This window comes from Dendrobium catenatum, unplaced genomic scaffold (assembly GCF_001605985.2).
Source record: "Dendrobium catenatum unplaced genomic scaffold, ASM160598v2 fragScaff_scaffold_1586, whole genome shotgun sequence".
Taxonomy (NCBI): domain Eukaryota; kingdom Viridiplantae; phylum Streptophyta; class Magnoliopsida; order Asparagales; family Orchidaceae; genus Dendrobium; species Dendrobium catenatum.
The window spans coordinates 1097025-1116436 of NW_021320048.1; the positions used below are offsets into that span (position 1 = coordinate 1097025).

At 37.1% G+C, this 19412-nt stretch overlaps 1 protein-coding gene across 2 annotated transcripts in view; it reads left to right on the forward strand.

Annotated features, from left to right (window-relative positions):
* LOC110115816 (mRNA cap guanine-N7 methyltransferase 2) overlaps positions 1-19412 on the forward strand; it is a 58430-nt gene that overhangs the window by 14892 nt on the left and 24126 nt on the right. The window contains exons 4-8 of one of the 2 annotated variants that reach the window (XM_020849184.2): positions 1449-1523; positions 1599-1708; positions 15007-15123; positions 15208-15300; positions 15383-15451. In XM_020849184.2, coding sequence (XP_020704843.1) covers positions 1449-1523; positions 1599-1708; positions 15007-15123; positions 15208-15300; positions 15383-15451 — 464 coding nt within the window. The remainder of the gene's footprint in view (positions 1-1448; positions 1524-1598; positions 1709-15006; positions 15124-15207; positions 15301-15382; positions 15452-19412) is intronic. The other variant, XM_020849185.2, reaches the window with a different exon arrangement.

Below are 19412 nucleotides of genomic sequence, written 5' to 3' on the forward strand. Positions count from 1 at the left end.
AGGGGTCTAGCCTTGGTTGTGAATAGAAAGTTGAGAGCCAACTTCCTTACAGGTTTTGGAAGAGAGAAGTTAGCTAATGCAAGCAGGAAAGAAGAGCCGTGACAGAGAAAGCGAGTCGGCGGGATTGAGAAGGGGTGAGCTCATGTTTCCTAAAGCCAACCTCTTGTATTAGGAAATAATAAAGAGCCAAGATATGAGTGCAGGTTTCGGCCAGGTAAGAATTACAGGAATTGTATTTTTTTTTCTTTCCAAAAGAGGGACTTAGAATTAGGAAACAATTAAGTGGAAATTACTGGGCTAATTGGAGAGGGAAAAGACTTGAATTTTGAATTTCAAGTCATAGGCATTAATGCCTTGAATGGGGGAATTAATGGAGGGGAGCCAAGAGGGGAGGAGGCCGGCGGTTTTGGAAGGGAGAGGGGTTTCAAAACCAATCCTGAAATAAATTTCAGAATTTGAAATTTTAGGAGAGAAACATTATTTGAAATTAATTTCAATTCCAAATAGGATGGGGCATTAAAGGAGCAATCAATGGGGGAAATCCATCATGGGGGCCGGCGGCATGGTGAGAGGGGGGGAGGGAAATTAGGGAGGGATGAGGTGTTTTTCAATTGAGTCGATGCCACCTAGGATGAAAAATTAATAACTCCACATGTCATGAAATTTGGATTGGATCAATTCGAAAACTTTCCTTTTTAGGAATTTTGCAAAATGGAAAGTTTGAATTTCAAATTTGAATTCAAAATCAGTAACTCCTTTATTTATTGCTAGGCCACAATCAAGGAGCCATTATGATGATTGACATCTTCATCATGGCTTGGAGCAAGGTGGTGGCCGGCGGCCAAAGGAGGAAGAGGGGCTTGCCATCGGTTTTGGGGATTTCTTGGTGGATCTTGGGTTGTGGTGGAGGAAGCTAATGAGTAACGTGGTGGATGATGGGAACTCGGGTAGGTCTTGGCGTGGGGAGGAGGAAAACGAGATTTGGAGAAGAAAACAATAAAATAAAAATAAATCACGAGTCAAGGACGCTTCCAATGACTGGCGGGGATTGCTTTTGCCCTCAACTTGGGCTTTCCCTAGAACTCACACAGAGATCTATGAGAAAAGAACTCACTAAGAGATCTTCAAGAAGGAACTCACAAAGAGAACACAAGAGCAAAATTTTCATCCAATCATCATCTCAATACAAGAAAGCTAGCCTATAAATAGGCCTCATGAGAAGAAAAATAACAAAGACTGAAATGCCCTTCGGGCTACAACACTACATGACCACCCATAAGGGTATAAAGGGAAAAAACAACAATATGAAATAAACTAGTACCAAAACATATAAATAAATAGCTCAAGATCGTAGCCGTTGATCTCCAATGTCCTCATCAACAACCACTTACAACTTGTTGAATACATCCCATGCAATTTGTGTATGATAATGTTATATTCTTGTCTAGCAGGAAAACATGGGGTCACATTTGCAAGATAAAGGTATTCCAGTGGATATTGTTTGCTGTTTGCAGCATTTGCAGGTATTTTACTGCCGATGATTATTTTGCACTTTTTTCCTACAAGTAATGTCTGCTGAAAAAGAAACATCTGTGCAGCTTTGTTTTGAAAACGAAGAGAGAGTGAGGACTCTCCTTCATAATGTGTCGTCTCTTCTTAAACCTGGGGGATATTTTTTCGGTATAACTCCTGACTCATCTACTATATGGTATGGGTATAAGCAAACTCGTTCATATTTTTTATCTTTGATTTTCTAATTTTTCAGCATTGTCTACTTCAATATTATTTTCTCTGAAGCGGTGTTTTTATATCAGATTTTTGGCAGGCTGATAAATTTTAAGTTGCAAAATTATTCATTTAATGATATAAAATTAAAAAAAGTCTTGTTGGAATGTTTTTTTTTTCCTTACTTTTTTTTTGTCAAATAAGGCTTATTCTTCTTTTTGCCATGGAAGTGCCATCATATGGGTTCTTTCTTAAAATATCTAATTTTTTTTTACTTTGAATTGGGAAATTTGACTTTATATGCCCCATAATGGTCTTAATTGGCCAAATATCCTCGTTGTTCATTATTTGGAAAAATATGCCTAGAATTTTCTTTTAATTAATATCTCCACTCCTTTGAATACTTCCAAGCATTCTCCATTGCCACTTTCATTATCCTTTTGTCAAGATTTCTTTGTTGGATAGGTTAAGAAGAGTGAGGTGGTGAATTTCAATAGGACAAAGTAGTTTAACATTGACTTCGACGATTATTGGCTAGTCTTTTTCAATAGTTGAATGATGTTGTATCATGTGATCCAAGTGATTGTATGATATTTGAATAAACAAAACAGTTATGTAAAGTGTAGATGTACTTGTGGTGGAGGCCTAATTCCTTTTTTAGCCTTGTTTGAACCATATGAAGTTTGAATGATGTTGATCATATTCTTGTTCAAACCTTGGTCGATTCTTTTTTGATCAAACCTAAACCTTTTTTTTTAACATGTGTTCAAGTCCTATTTGGCATATTCGGGCAATGTTCTAATCATGTTTGGGCATGGATTTTAAAAGGCTTGAATAAAGTTCACACTATATTCTAATTATGAATGAACATGGTTCAAACATATTTTGTAATAGATAGTGTTTTTGTGTTTATATTCAGAGGTTTTTTTTTTTTTTTTGAAGATGAATCGAGTATCAACATTCTTGCGATGTATGGAGAAGAATGTAAAGAAAGCTAAGTCGGTTGGACATTTGATGAGAAACAATGATGGTTCAAACAAGTATTTCCATAGAAGATATTACAACTTTTAGATACATAGTTATAGAGATTGACAAGAACCAATTTAGCTTGAAGCTTGAAGTGATATACCACTTTGGTGGAATAAAGTCTATGATATAAAATTCATTCTACTGAGTTAGCAGCAAAATATGATCTTGCTTTCTTTTTGAACGGGTTATCCTTTTCTTTTCAATACTGATCTTCCATTTATGTGTCTATTACTCCCATAGATATTTCAATCACATATTATTATACAAGTGAGCATGATGCATGGTCAGTCAGTTCGTCATCTTATATTGATTTAAGAGTTGAGCAGGCTGATGTTGTGGATATACATGATGCAAATAAAGGAGATGATGTGGATGATGGTGGCTCCATAGATGCTTCAATACTAAAGTGTCCATTAGATATTAATGCCCCACTTTATGATGCACCCAAAACTAGTAAATGAGCAAGGTCTTTTGATTTTTCATATACATTGTGACTGGAAGCAATAAATTATAATATTAAGAATACATGCATAACTCTTATCTTACAATTGTCAATGCCCAAAAGTGCCTCCAATTCATTGTTTGTTGACACAATGGCCTCATGCTCGAGTTAATCCTCAATGTATTTAAAGGTTGGGAAGTGTTTTGAGAGTAAAAATGAGTTACAGATGAAGTTATATTTATGTATAATGAAGATGAACTTTCAATTCAAGGTAAAGAAATTAGGGAAAGACAATTTGATGTGATACGATCAAGAATTGCACGTGAAATTTATAAAGAATCACAAAGTATGCTAATTTAAGATTAAAGTATCGTGAGATGAGGTTCAAGAGTTTTCAATTGTCAAAGTTATTATGATAAGCAATTACAAACTTGATGTTTGGACATAATTGGTATCGTGAGATGAGATGCGAATGCAGATGCAGACTCAGAAATTCTAACCTTAGGACTCATGGGAATCAAATAAATGGGCTGTTTGGGTAGGTATCCGTACACGACTTTAGCAGGACTTAGACCCGTGGATCGGTTCACAGAGTTGTTGTAGGCAAATTCAGCTATAGGTAGTGTAGAGTCCCAGTCCCGTATATTTTCTTCTACCAAGGTCCTTAAAAGATTTCCTAAACTCCTGTTTACTACTTCAGTTTGACCATCCGTTTGGGGGTGAAAAGCAGTAGAGAATTGTAATTTGGTCCCCATTTTGTGCCATAACGTCTTTCAAAAGTAACTAGTAAATTTCGCATCCCTATCTGATACAATGGTCTTAGGTAAGCCGTTAAGTCTCACAATTTCATCAAAATACAGCTTAGCTGATCTAGAAGCATAAAAAGTTTTGGAGTACGGGAGAAAATGGGTCATCTTAGAAAATCTATCTACAACTACACAGACTGAGTCATGCTTCCTAATGGTCTTGGGTAATCCTAAGATAAAGTCCATGCTAACATCCTGCTAAGGTTGGTTAGGCACGGGGAGTGGTGTGTAAAGACCGGTGTTTTGTTTCCGTTGTTTGGCCAATTGACAGGTGTGACATCGCTTTACTAATCTACTAACGTCCCTCTTAAGACTCGGCCAATAAAATCGATTTTCAACAGCTACAATTGTCTTGTCTTGTCCGAAGTAACCCGCTAAACCTCCAACATGTAATTCCCAAACAAGAAATTCTCGAAGTGACGTTTTGGGAATACAAAGTTTTTGGGATTTAAATAAATATCCATCTTCCAACATAAAATCTCCTATGATCCGTTCATCTCCAGTTGCTAACGCAGAATAGGTTTCTCTAAAATTAGGGCAGTCTAAGTAGTCTTCCTTAAGTCGCTCGAAACCTATCACTTCCGTCCTCATCTCACGAGTGACCATCATCCTACAACTTAGTGCATCAGCGGCCTTATTTTCTAATTCCGCTTTGTGTCTAATGGTATGTGTACTCTTGTAGGAATTCAACCCACCTCCCATGTTGGGCATTAAGTTTCTTTTGGGAATTGATATATCGTAACGCTTCATGATCTGAGAAGATGACAAACTCTTGGGGAAGTAGATAATCTCTCCAATATCTGAGGGACTGAATGATGGTGTAAAATTCTTTATCATATGTGGAGTATCGTTTCCTGATGTCATTTAACTTTTCACTAAAGTAGGCAACCGGGTGTCCTTCTTGAGCTAATACTCCTACGCCTATGCCAGATGCGTCACACGTCACTTCAAAAACTTTAGAAAAGTATGGCAGACACATGACTGGTGCTTCGACCATCTTCCTTTTTATTTCCTCAAAAGCCTTGGTGGCAAATGTCGTCCAGTGGAATTCTCCTTTCTTTAGACAGTTAGTTATTGGACCCACTATGGTGCTAAAATTCCTGATAAATCTTCTATAGAACGTGGCCAGTCCGTGAAAATTTTTAACATCTCTAATGTTCTTAGGTTCAGGCCATTCATTGATCGCTCGCACCTTTTCGGGGTCAGCAGCTATGCCTTGGGAAGAAATAATAAATCCAAGAAAGGTTACTTGATCTGTTAGGAACGTGCACTTCTTAGGATTAGCATGCAACTGTTCCTTTTTCAAAATTTCACAAACTTGCCTCAGATGATTCAAATATTGTTCCACCGAATGACTATAGATCAGGATATCATCAAAGCATACTACTACAAATTTTCCAAGGAATGGTCTGAGGATCTGAGTCATTACTCTCATAAAAGTGCTAGGTGCGTTACTCAAACCAAAAGGCATTACCGTCCATTCGTACAATCCATCTTTGGTCTTAAAGGCGGTCTTCCATTCGTCTCCCGGGCGTATCCTAATCTGGTGGTAGCCACTTTTGAGATCAATCTTAGAAAAAAGTGTGGCCCCAGTCATCATATCTAGCATGTCATCTAAACGAGGGATCGCGAAACGGTACTTGACCGTGATCTTGTTAATAGCACGGCTATCAACACACAATCTTTACGACCCATCCTTCTTAGGGGCAAGAAGGGCGGGGACAGCGCACGGGCTAAGACTTTCCTTAATGAATCCACGTTGTAGTAACTCATCCACTTGTTTCTTGAGCTCCTCATGCTCGGCAGGGTTCATTCGGTAATGGGGCAGATTTGGCAATGAAGCTCCAGGAACTAGGTCAATAGCGTGTTGAATATCCCTTGAAGGAGGCAATTGGTGGGGCAGATCTTCTGGGAAGACATCAGAAAAAGCGTCAAGGAGCGGTCTTACTTCCTCGGGGATAGGTTCTTCTTGTGTGACACTCACTTCCCGAGCTACTAACGCGTAAAGAGGGGCTTCTGACTCTAGTTCCGTACCTAAGTCTTTAGCAGTCAACAAGTTCAGGCCCGTGTTGGGTTTAAGGGAGTTGGGTTTAACTTCCTCTTTGATAGACTTAGGCTGAGTGGGTAGGAGCTTAATTTTCTTTCCCTCGTGCTCAAACACGTAGGTGTTTGATCGGCCATATATATGAACATCGTTATCGAATAGTCAGGGGCGGCCAAGAATGATTTGACCAACATCCATAGTCAAAACATCACACCAGATTTTCTCTTTATATCCATGAACTCAATAGGAACGAGACTCCTATCTTTCACCTCTAAGGTGGTCAAGTTGATCCAGGCGACTTTGTAGGGGTTCGGGTGTGGTGTGGTCCTCAATTGAAGTTTCGAAATCATAGCAGAAGATGCGGCGTTAATACAGCTTCCACTATCTATGATGACTTTGCAATTCTTGTCCCCAATCTTAGTGAAAGTGTCGAAGATCGAAGTCCTTTGCCAGTCGTCGCTAGGTTTAGGCTGTGAGAAGGCACACCTAACGACTTATAGATCCAAGTGATTCATCTTTTGCAGGCAGTGGATCACGATAGTATCTTCATTGTTGAAAAATTCCTCATCGTCGTCAATATGGTGAATTAGTTCAGCTTCAGGCTCATCCTCTTCTTCCATCACTTTTTCAATTATAGTGACCTTAAACGGGCTGGAGCATTGAGAGGCAATGTGTCCGTACCCATGGCATCTAAAACACTTAGTGCCGGCAGTGGTTTTGGGTGTCTCCCGTTCAGGTGCTTTACCTTTATAGTCCGTTCTAGGTTGGGCTTGGCTAGGGGAAGGCCGACTACCTGAGCGTCCAGTGGGCTTGTTGTAAGGTTGGCTAGAGGAGGATTTGAACGGGTTGGGTCGAGAGTCTTGAGTCCTAGAGGCATGGTTCCTCGATTCTTCTAAGTCTAGTACAAGACTACAGGCAGCTTCAAAAGTATTCACTCCTCTGGCAAAAAGTTTATTCCTAAGGTCTTCTCTTAATCCGGCTCTAAACATAGACAGAAGTTGGGTAGGGGTGGTGGTTTCTTCCCCGTTATAGCGTATCATGAAATCATCAAAGGCTGCTATGTATTCTCTTATGGGTTTTCTTCCTTGGGTCAACCTATTCCAACGATCCAAAAGCCTGGGGTAGTAGGAAGGAGGGAGGTTTTCCATTTCAATTCTTGTTTTATTGTTCCCCAGTCAGCCACGGGGTATTCTCTTCGGGTTTCTCGCATATGTTCTAGGTTAGCCCAATACTGGCTCTACCAGTTAACTTCATCTCAGCAAATCGGACTTTTCTTCCTTCCGAAATATTGTACCACTTAAAATAACTATCCATCCATTTGAGCCAGTCAAGAAAAACTTGGGGTTCTAACGTACCATCAAACGTCGGGGCATCTATCTTAATACTCTTAAGGAGTTGGGTATCGTTGTCTCTCCAAGGTGCATCACGTCCTCTCGGTTCGTGATTGGGTCGGTGATTGGGCCGGTAGTGGTCTCTAGGAGGCCCGTACTAAGTTCGGTTATCATCGCCATAAGGAGATTGGGGTCTAGAGGGGGTGTAGATGGCCGGGTGTCCTGTCCTTTCGATGTTGTCTATTCTTTCTCCCGTTTGACGCTTAAGCTCCGCTAAATTCGTTTGGGTATCCCTGATTTGTTGCGTAACTGTACCCAATTGGCCCACAATAATGTCTAAGGTTGCTTGTATGTGTGCTGGATCCATGGTTGGGTGTTAGGGAATGCAAGGGGAGGTTACGGACCAGAGGGCAGCTCCTAGACACTCTAAAATCTTACTCCTAAGGGCTCCAAAAAGTATAGGAATTGATAGGACAGCAAGGTCCAGCGAGGGGCTAAGTTACCTAAGTGTTTTGGCAAGGTTCCAAGGTGTAGACAGCACCTAAAACAGACTTAAAGTTCACTACAGGACGTCTAAAAGTTGCTGGAACAGTGAGGACAGCAGATAAATTTCAAGTGTAGTTGTTCTATGCACTTAGAAATGCTACAAATTCAATGGCAGCAAAATGACACTAGTTAGGATGACTTAAATGCTAATGAAAGTGTGCAGAAAATGCATGGACAGCAGTTAAAACAGTGAGTAAATTGAAACTACGCAATGATGTGCATGCAAATTTAAAGCTATAATGAACGGTTAGACCGATGTTTTTCTAACATGTCATACATGCCTACCATGCTCTGATACCAAGAATGATGTGATACGATAAAGAATTGCATGTGAAATTTATAAAGAATCACGAAGTGTGCTAATTTAAGATTAAGTATCGTGAGATGAGGTTCAAGAGTTTTCAATTGTCAAAAGTTATTATGATAAGCAATTACAAACTTGATGTTTGAACACAATTGGCGATAGATCTTGAAATTATCACAATAAGACAAATGCGGAATAATATAGAATCCCACGGTTAATATTTTGAAAATTCACAACGAGTTACCTTGATCTCTGTTTAAAATTGCGCAATAAGAGTTTTCAATTGTCAAGGCGCGCCTCTGCGCAATTCTTGCAAAAAATGCCTCGAGGCGTGCACAATTGCTGGCATTGTTGAGGCGTACGCCTCACATTGGCTGAGGCGCGCCTCTGTTGCGCAATTGCGCAATTTTGAGGGAGGCGTACGCCTCAGCCAAAAGGCCTCACCTACTTAAAATGACTCCTCCTTTTCCCCCACACCCGATCGGCCCACTTGATTCCTGAATTGTTCCGCCCGTAAGCTCCAGATCGCGAAAAACTGAGGAGCCCGTCCGGTCGGCCAACCTTCCCGCCGCCTCTCCCGCCGGCGCCGCCTCTCTCCGGCGAAGTTGAAGTGTCCGGCCGCCTTGTAGGAGAAGTCCACAAAGGATTTTAGGTTTTTTTTTTTACTTTTTAGGTTAGATTTTGAAGTTGAAAGAAATTTAGGTTTTAGATTTTTGGAAATTTTTTGTTGTGATTTTCGATTTCTTTCATTAGGGAATCATGGTAAGAGGCAAGGGAAAAAGTGGTCTTCGTCATTGCGGAGGATCCTTCTTGGAAATAGTGTACAAGTTGACATTTGGCGGCGGAGAGAAAAGCTATGTCTATTTAAAAATGCAATTTTTGTGAGAAAGTGTGTGAAGGACGGAGTAACCCGCATGAAGGAGCACTATCATGCTCCTCACAAGAATGTAGCACCGTGTGCAAAAGTGCCGGGAACAAATGTGAAGGAAGAAATAAGTGCTTACATGAAGAAAAGTACCACTGCTAAACCCACTTACAACAGGAGCAAATTTGATGAAAGGGTCGAGCATGGTACTTTTTGGGAGCGAGAGAGTGGAAAGGGCTCTTTCCTCCATTATACATAGTAGAGGTGCACGGGGTCCTATGGATCAGTATATGACTACTCCAGGAGCGGATAGAGGAGAAGCAGAGATGATCCCTGCAAGCTGGTACTAGAGAGGGTCGGCGACAGGTTTGCAGGCATTGGAGGTTTTTTTTTTGAGAATGCAATATCATTTAATGTTTGCTACATCGCCTGCCTACTTCAGTATGTTGCGGTCTGTAGGATTGTATTGGAAGATGGGTTGTGGATGCCAAACACCTTTATAAGTACCATGCTCCGGTATAAATTTTTTGGTAAATGCAAAACACTTATTCAGTTCTGATTATGTTTTTTCTTGAAAAATAGTTGAATGGTGGATCCAATTTGGTGATTTCCACCCCTGAGTTACAAAGTTTTGCTGTAAGAGTGTTGGGCCTCCACTTGTTCTTCTCTGGGTGTGAGGCGAAAACTGGAGTAAATACATAGCCAAGTGCAAACAAAGAGAATAAATCGGCTATCAACAACTCAGAATGAACTCTCTCGTATATATTATGCACAACAAGAGGTTGAGAGAGAGGAGGTTGAGGAAATAAGGGGTTGAAGGATGATGAGGACCCATTAGTGTGTGATGATGTGTCGTCTGATAATGAGTGGTTTCATAGATGATGAGACAGATTTGCCATTATCAGACTTACAGTTAGAAGATCTAAGTGTGGATGTCTTGAGGGGCGAAGCAGATCAAGTTGGCACATTCCACTAGTACATGCAGTGGCACATCCACTAGCTCTGCAGCACAACAATCAAGTAAAGGTATTCCACAACTTCTATATGCTATTACATTACATTTATGTCAAGTGAGCAATGAACATGAATACATGTGATAATGATCTTTTATCTTAATTAACAAGGAAGAGAAAAGTGGAGTCATGTTGAAGATGAAGATGAATGGCATTCATAGATACAATTGGAGAAGAAGATTCACTTGAAGACCCATTTAGATGATGGGATATGATTTCATTTTTATATGTTTTTTTGTATTTGGGGAGTTTTGTTAAACTAAATTTTTGATTTTGTACTTTGGGCATGTTTTATTGCATCTACTTTCTTATTTTTCACTAATTGCTATTATTTTCCTGCTAAAACCCTTAATTTTTCATTTACGCAATTCTGTGTTCGCTGAGGTTACGCCTCAGACCGCCTCGAGGTTACGCCTCGCCTCACGGACGAAAACCGCCTCGAGGCGCAGTTACGCAATTGTTAAACCTTGACCTTGATCACTCACACTCGAAGTGGCCTTAGCAGAAGAAAGGTCTTTAGCATACCCAACGATGCCACGAGGACGGGAGCAACCCCAACCGAGCCTTGAACCACAGAAAGGTTGACGTGGTGAGGATTGCGGAGTGGTTGACTTGTTGATGCTGCAAATCGTAGTTTGGAAGTTGACGATCGATGACGCTCGCAAGAGTAGGACAACTCGATCCAAAATAATCTTCTCAACGTGGCGTCGTGCTCAAATCCCAAGTCGAAGAAACGGAGATCGTAAGATGTTGAGATTTCCCGTCGCTCGAACACAAGTCCCCATTCAAGTTCGGGATCCGCCCATTCAACATTGAAGTGGAGATGGCGGAGGCGTCGTCTTCTTCTTCCTCTTGGCTTCAAAGTTCCACGAGGAGGGAGTAGGAGAGAGGGTGGTGGGAGAAGAGGGAAGAGATGGGCGACGGTTCAAGAGGAAGGGCCTATGTTTGAGGAAGGTGAATTAGGTTTAGTGTGGGTGGACTTTAATAAAAAAAAATCTGAAATAATTTCAGATTTAAGTCAAATTTGGAGGGATAACAATTTGGGATTTGAATTTCAAAACCTAATGGGTCCATGCCATAAAGTGCATTTAATGGGAAATTAATCCCAAGCAAGGCCGGCGGACATAGAGAGGGGAGGAAGGGAATTAATTTCAACAATCCTGAAATATTTTCAGGATTAAGTAGTAAATTGGGAGGGAAAGTTATCTGAAATCAATTTTAATTTCAAATCGGATGGGGCATTAAATGAGCAATTCAATGGGGGGAAAAACCCTCATGGGGCCGGCGACATGGTGAGAGGGGAGAGGGTGATGTGGGGAGTTACAAGGTTTCTAAAATAGAGAGTTCCAATTTAGGGTGAAAATAAAGTTATCCAATCTAATTTGAAATTAGATTGAATGACATTTCAGACTTTCCTAATATGATGTTTGACAAATTTGGAAAGTTTGGAACTCAAACAATTTTGAAATTTCAAATTTTGAACACGTGGGGGAAAATGGGGGAAGTGGCCGATGGTGGGTGGTTGGGGAGGAGGTGGTGGAGGAGGGGCCGGCGGCTAAGGGAGAGGCCACCGGTTGATTCCTTAAGAAGTCGTCGAGATGGCGTTGGGGCATGACTTGAAAATAAGCGGAGTGGGGATTAGGTGTTAGGTGAGGATGAAGGAAGCACAAACAAGATAAGACAACTTAACCACAAGCCGCGGACTCTTCTAACGACTGGTGGGCCTTGCGATTGCTCCCCTTGAGCTCTCTCCCTTCTCTAGCTCTCATGCGAGAAGAAGTAGAAACAACATAGAAATTTCATTCAAATATTCATTACCCTTTTACAAAGCATAAGACCGCTATATAGGTCTCAAACACAAAGAAAAGAAAAGTACTCAAATGCCCTCTGGGCTACAATAAGAAAACACTCGCCATAGGGGTAAACTAGGAAACTGAAATGCAAACTAAATAAAACATAAAATATATCAAAAGTAAAGACTCTGGATCGTAGCCGTCGATCTGCGCTGTCTCCGGCGATACACATGCTTGAACCTCTGATCGATGTCCTCATCACAATTGGTATAACCTTAAAAATGTTCATGGAGCTTATGAGTTATAAAGTTGGCAAAATCAGACATATTTGAAATTAGAAGCCACGTTCAAACAATTAGCATGCTCAACCATGGCTTCTTTGGCATATAATCTTATGAGAAGTTCATTTGATCTGACACTAATTTCAAGCCAATAACAATACTATTAGAAGTAAAGAGGGTCATGTCATTGATTTGTCTCATGAAAATGTTTGATGTGAGCTAGCCATCATATATGTAAAAGTGTCTCATATTTGTCGAAGTTTCCATCATATCTAATCATGCTATATAGGAAGAATCTTGAGACAATTGTTGATCCCCAGCTTCACGCTTCAGGATATTTCAAATATATTTACCCCACTTTAGGTGCTTGTATAAGATGCTTCAAAAGTTTATGTCATCCAATATTAAGTTTGAATGAAACATTTTTTAATTGAAGATGTGGAGGTACCTTACTTGTGGCATTAGCCCAAGATGCTAATATTTAAATTTTTTCAGTGATACTTGTAATTGTTGATTAATAAATAATGATTCTTGGATGTATTACATGAGAAGATTGAGGGAATCAATAGGATTGGTGGATAACTTAATTTTTTTTCTTTGATAGACATAACAATATTGCTAATGCTTTATCTAGAATATTTTTAGTGGTCATCATGGTGCTTGCCCTCATCATATTGTTATGAATATTGTATTATTCAAAATTAATAGTTTTCATGAGAAGTATTACTTCGCTTCCAAAGCTTATAAAATAGTTGAGTTATATTGACATTTTGACAACCTATGGATGAATAGCCTTGTTATAGCTACCTACTTGGAGAATGATGTTAGCTTTGTGAGGTTGATTAGAATTTTTTTTTTCTTTAGAACCCATACAAGACAATTTGTATTTTAGAGAGCTTTAATAAAGTTACTAAGAGTTCACGTTCTTATGCAATGCCATTTTGTTGAATTTCTTGAGGCATACAATTTAGAAAATTTTCTTTAGTAGGCATTTCATTGCAGTAAATACAAAATTATTTTGGCTAAAGAAATTGAAGAAGTATTTAACAAGCCCTTGAATAAGGCTCAAACATTAATTCTTTATATGATTAGCCAATTTGAATTATATGACTTGGATGGGAATATTAATGATGTCCTTGATTTGTGTTAAGAGGATATGCACTCTTAGAAAGTTTGGTGTCATAGACCTCTCATGCAAACATGCATTGTTGTAGCTCGAGATCGGTGTATCATCTATCACTGCTCATATTAAAAAAAATACACGTAAGAGCTTGGTGGGGTCTATACGCCAAAAATATATCTCTGGTGAAAATGCGAAACCTCGGGATTTCATATGTAATAGAAAGCTTTTTGTTCTACTCCAAATTATGAAGCCAAAGAGTGTCATTCCAAAGAAGAATTGAAGGCCTTCAAATGAGTAGAAGGATGCGGTATAACATATGTACATCCATTGTGAGGTTAAAGGCCATAATTGAGTTACTTGTAGGGTTAAGTACCTACCACCTTTATGACATATTTTACTCTCTTTTTTTTGTCATGGTTGTAATATTTTACTTGTATTTGATGTTACAATGCTTTTTTTCCTCCTCTGTGTAATGTGATCTGATGAGTGGTTCTATTTAATACAATTTATATAATAATGTCGCTGATTAGTTCTACTCAATGCTCATATGCTTATCATTGTGATGATATGTTGCATATGTTAAACACTTAAAGATCCAAACTATTGCAATACCTTGTTTGAACTTGGCTAGAAAAGTTTAAACACTGCTCGAATGATTAAAATCAAACTATTTTGAACCTGGTTAGAATAGTTTTCAAACTTGATTATATTTTTGCTCAAATATCCCTTTTAGAACTTTGTTCGGACTCGATTCGTAACTGGTTTAAATTTTTCTTGGATCTTGCTAGGTCCTAACTCGAACATTGCACACACATTCTTTGATTAGTTTCAAACATTGGTCAAAAAATTTTATTAACCACATTCAAATCATATTTGAACAAAAGTTTGAACTAATATTTGAATGTGAACTAGTTTGAACTATTTTCATTCACGAGTAACTTCAATAAGTTTTCTGAGCATACCAAAGGGGTATTTTAGTCTGAAACAAAATTTCCTGCATGTTTCTCCAAAAAAACAAGAACAAGATGGAGATATTTCTCTATTTATGCCTATTATTGGGTATATTTATATGTGAAGTTATTGCAAAAATTTCAGTACTGCCATCAAGTAATTTAGTTTAATTGCTAAAGCATATTGATTTGCCATTTTTCTGAGGAGCTTCTATGTGGCTATATAAGACGAGGTGGAGTTAAATTTAAATTTGAGCAATTTTGCAAACTTTCATGGTTTTGATGCAATTTTTTTTAAATGGGCTATTATTTTAATTGATTGTAGCTTTCATGACTCATATTGGGCTCACTTGTAGTTGTAACTGATTCCTTCTACATCTTATTTTTATCAGTAGGTTTAATCAATTATTGTAAGGATAATTTGTTCTATCTTAGAAATAACTTAGCATATTTTCTGAACTCTGTTTTTAATTTAGTTATATTTCTTATGAAAAAAAATTGTAAGTATGTGAAGTTTTGTGACTTGGGGATTTTTGCTTATTTTAATTTATTGGCACTACTTATTGGCGATTCATTGTTCTTCTCACTTTGATTTTTGGAATCTTAGTAGAAATTCTTTCAGAAGTTATGCTCACCTTTTGGTTGATGTGGTTTCAAAATTTGAAAAATCAACTTTTACTCTCTTCTCACTTATATGAAACTTGATCCATCTAATTTTTTTGTGTTTTGCCAACTATCAACCTTCTTTTTCAAGGACAAAGTACCAGAAGATAGTCGAAGCTTCACATAATAAGGGAAGTGGCTTAAAGGGTGTTCAAAATTGCATAAGATCTGATAACTTTGTCATTACTTTTGAGGTTGAGGAAGACAAGTACGAAATCATGTATAGTCTATATTTTTTTATGGTTTCAGAAGCTTTTTGCAGTTGTTTTCAACGTATCTAAAATTATTCCAGGTTTCCTTTCTTTGGAAAGAAGTACATGCTAAAGTTTGCTAATGATATTATATCCGAGACTCATTGCTTGGTGCATTTTCCAAGCTTAATCAGGTTGTCATTGAACATTGAATTTTGTAACAATTTAGAAAATTTCGATTCCAAAAACATTTATTAGTTTGTGATGTTGAATCAGGTTAGCTAGGGAAGCTGGTCTGGATTATGTGGAGATACAAAACCTGGCTGAGTTTTATGATGATAACAGGTAACAATCCCGTGAATTCAAATCTTGATTCTGTGCCTCTATAAAAAAAGGTTAACTCGTTTGTCATTATGAGCAAAAATTCACAAGAGAAGAAAGCAAAGTTTTAAACATTATTGTCACGTCCAGAATTTCAATCTTTACGTGCGGACATGAGCAATGAGTTTGATGCCTCTTTTGAAGGTTAAAATTGAAAGTAGTTTTTTCAATCTCAAATAAAGTTTTCATTATATTTTCCAGAGCCCTTATGTAAAAAAAAAAGAAGTAAAAAAGAAAAGAAAACAGAAGACCCTCTAAAAGCTATGTTCAACGATGACTTTGTACTTCTTTCTATCCTATTTCTCAATTTATTGGGGTTTAGACTAGTTCTATAGGCAACATAATGAGAAAGAGAAAAAGTTGTGAAAAGTTGCTACTTTGATGGAGGGAAGCAGAGAAGTATAGATCTTTGGTCATTTAAAAGGCCGAGTGGGTCAGTCAGATTTAAAATTTTGAGTTCATGATTATATATATATATATATTGAAATATCAAGTCGAGGCATCATGATGTAACCGTTTTGTCATCTCCCTTATTCTTTTTTGTTTTTACCAGAAGGAAATAACATAATTTCTTCCGTTCATTTTCTTTTGGCTTTTTTTGCTCTAGGTTGATGATTTAATTTAGGGCCTCGTCTTCTTACTCTTCTTTTTACTTTGCAAAGGGTAGCAAATTGCTCCTTTCTACTATTCTTCCTCTGAAACTAGGTTCTTTATTTTGCATGTTTTTTATACTATTTTTGGCAAATACAATCTTTAGAGTGTCTTTATTATTTTATGGTTTTGGTTTATACTAGTTAGGTTGCATGTGCACCAAGTACATATTTTAGTGCCATTTTGTTTTTTGTAAAGTTGATGGTGATGCAACAAGGCCAAGTGAGTGTTTGCTTTCTATTGAAAAATAGGCCTATCAAAGAATAGAATTATCCCGCCTTGTATCCATGTAGATTGAACTAGATTAATCATCTTCAGAGAAAATTTTAATAAATTTTGCTCAAATCTTTTATTAGTGATTCCCTAATACTTAAGGTTAATGGTAAGATGCATTATTGATTTTGAAGGTTAATAAAGCTAAAATAGTTGAAGCTTGCAACATTCCCCTTGTTTAGACACATAGTAGTAGAAACAATATTTTTGAATCGAATATGACTCTAGTTAGATGCATCTTCTATTTTATCTGCTCATTTTAACTCTGCATCTTCTATCCTCCTTTATATGCCGTCAAACTACTTAAACATATTTTTCAATTTATCTTCAGTGGGCACAATATTAACTCCTGTTACCATTAAGTACTTTTTTTTCTTAATCTATTATGCTCAAATTGGCTTTCAATAACTTAATTATTGCTCAACACTAGGATTCATATAGTTGATCTAATTGTAGTTTAATAAAATTTATATTTAAACCCTTACTCTTATCACACAAATATGTCTAATGAACTCTTCGATTTTAATCAGCAAACATCAACTTTAGAAGTTTTACTTCATCTGCATGCTCGATCTTTTGTATAGTGGAACCAAGATGCCTTAATCTATCTCACCTAAGTTTCACTTAATCTTTTAGCTATATTGACTCATAATTATCAAGGTCTACTAGTACTAAACTCTTTATCTTGTAAATAGTTCCTTCATTGAATTAGCTTTTCAATGCCAGGTTTTATCTCACAATCAATTAGAAGTATGTCATATGCTAATATTTTTTACTTAGATACCTCTTATTGAATATTCTATAAGGATCTACAGGGTTAATTAAAAAATTAAAGAGCTATACTTAATTGATAATTCTATTATTATTGGGAACTCTTTAGTCATTCCATAATTTCTTGTTCTACTAGTCAACTACACACACACACACACATATATATATATATATTGACACAACTTTTTTTACTCAGCACTAAATTAGTTCTAATGGTATTTGATCACATTTACTCTCAAGATAATAAAATCAATATTTGAAACATTCTTTCGCATTTATCCTCTTTTTTGCAAAAATCTTTTTCGTTTTGGATCTTTCTAATTTATTTCCATAATTAGGGAGAGAGAGAGAGAGAGAGAGAGAGAGAGAGAGAGAGAGAGAGGGGAACTTATTGCATGACTTATAGGTTTGAAGTAACTTAGTGCTCATTAATATTTGATTTTTAATCCATGAGAAATTAATCAATCTCTTTATGTTGTAACCTACATTTCTGTGATATAGACACTATCATATAGATGTTAACAGTGACATGGCCTGGGATTGCTGACCCCACGCCTATGTATCTTGCGATTATCACTTCTAAAATTCAAAGAACAAATTCAATTTATCTCGCAATTATCAGTTTCAAACGTTCATGCACAATGGATGGAATGTAAATTTATTCTTCTCCTTCATATTCGACCATTATTCTACCACAATCTGAGCTCTGCAAAAACATAAATTCATACATTATCTGGCACAACAATGGATATTCATAAAACAAAATTATTTCAAACTCCCCAGAGATTATATTGTAATTCTATAACTCATACTTTCTCAGAATAAGATGCAAAATTATTTAAACTTTGGCCGCAATATATTTTACGAGAAATATCAGCATTATGGCGTTTCCATTGGAAGTATTGATGCTAAAAATCTGTAAGTCTAGGGTATAGTCTTTTTTTCTCATTGAACAAACAGATTCAGGTTGTACTTGGTTTGTGAGGATTTAAGGCATATAGTCTTCAAGTCTTTTTGGTCATAACTTTGTGTTAAAATCAGCTTTTATCCTTAAAAGGAGCTCACTTGAAAAACATTTTGTTAACAAATAAAGAGTAAAATTTAGTAAATAGTTGTTTGGTATGAATATTATTCTATTTTTGTTTTAATTTTATTTGTCTTGATTTGAAATAAAAATGTGTTTGATCTCTTAGGAATTAATTAAAAAAATACTAAATACTCATCTATATTATGCTTCTCTCTCTCTCTCTCTCTCTCTCTCTCTCTCTCTCTCTTTTTGCTTACTTTTTTCTTGTTAGCATTAGCACCCTTTTCACTACCCAAAGCAGCAACTACTTTTCCTTCTTTCTCATTTTGTTCACTCTTTATCCATCTTGTTAGGGTACTGATCAATTAGAAATTGACCCTGTTTTCACCATCAATATCTTTTCTTATTTTTGTTGATATCGCTTTCCTAATTAACAATTAAAATGGTGATTGTTAGAGCGCTGGCCCTTGAATTAGATCTGGTCTGGCTAGTCTCATTGTTGCTTGATGACTCCATGTCTACGTCGATGATCTTCTTATTGACAAGGTCCGCAATCTCCTCAACCTTCTCAACAAGCTTGATGAGGTAGTTCATGGGGTTCTATGTTGCACCGATACGGATACGACACGATACGGATACGGGACACGTCAATTATTAAAAATATAGGATACGGGTATGGCGCGGACACGACATTATAATTTATAAATCATACATAAAAATTAAGAAAGCAATCAAAGCATAATATTTGAAATTACAAAAAAAAAAACAACAACAACATCATTTGTAACCTTGTAGCTTATAATATCAAAATATAAGAAAGCATTAAATGTCTAGTACAACAACAAAAGCATAAACATAAATTATCTAACACATGAAGTTTCAACTATTCAATAGAAGGAATGATATGATTAACTTCTTCATGGGTTTGTCTTTGAACTTCTATATCATCTTCAATAAATATCATAGCTTCTAATTCAGGCCCATCAAGTGAAAGATTAGTAATTTCTACTATTCTCATATCATCAAGAGACTCAAATCTATCTCGGAAATGAGAGAATCTTGCTCGTAGCCCCGGAAGTAAATATGATGCATCTTTTTTTTTTTTTTGATTTCTTTTTATTTTTCAACAGACACGCGTATCCTCATCAAGTGAAAGATTAGTAATTTCTACTTTTGAAACTAAATAGTATTTTAATTGGATAC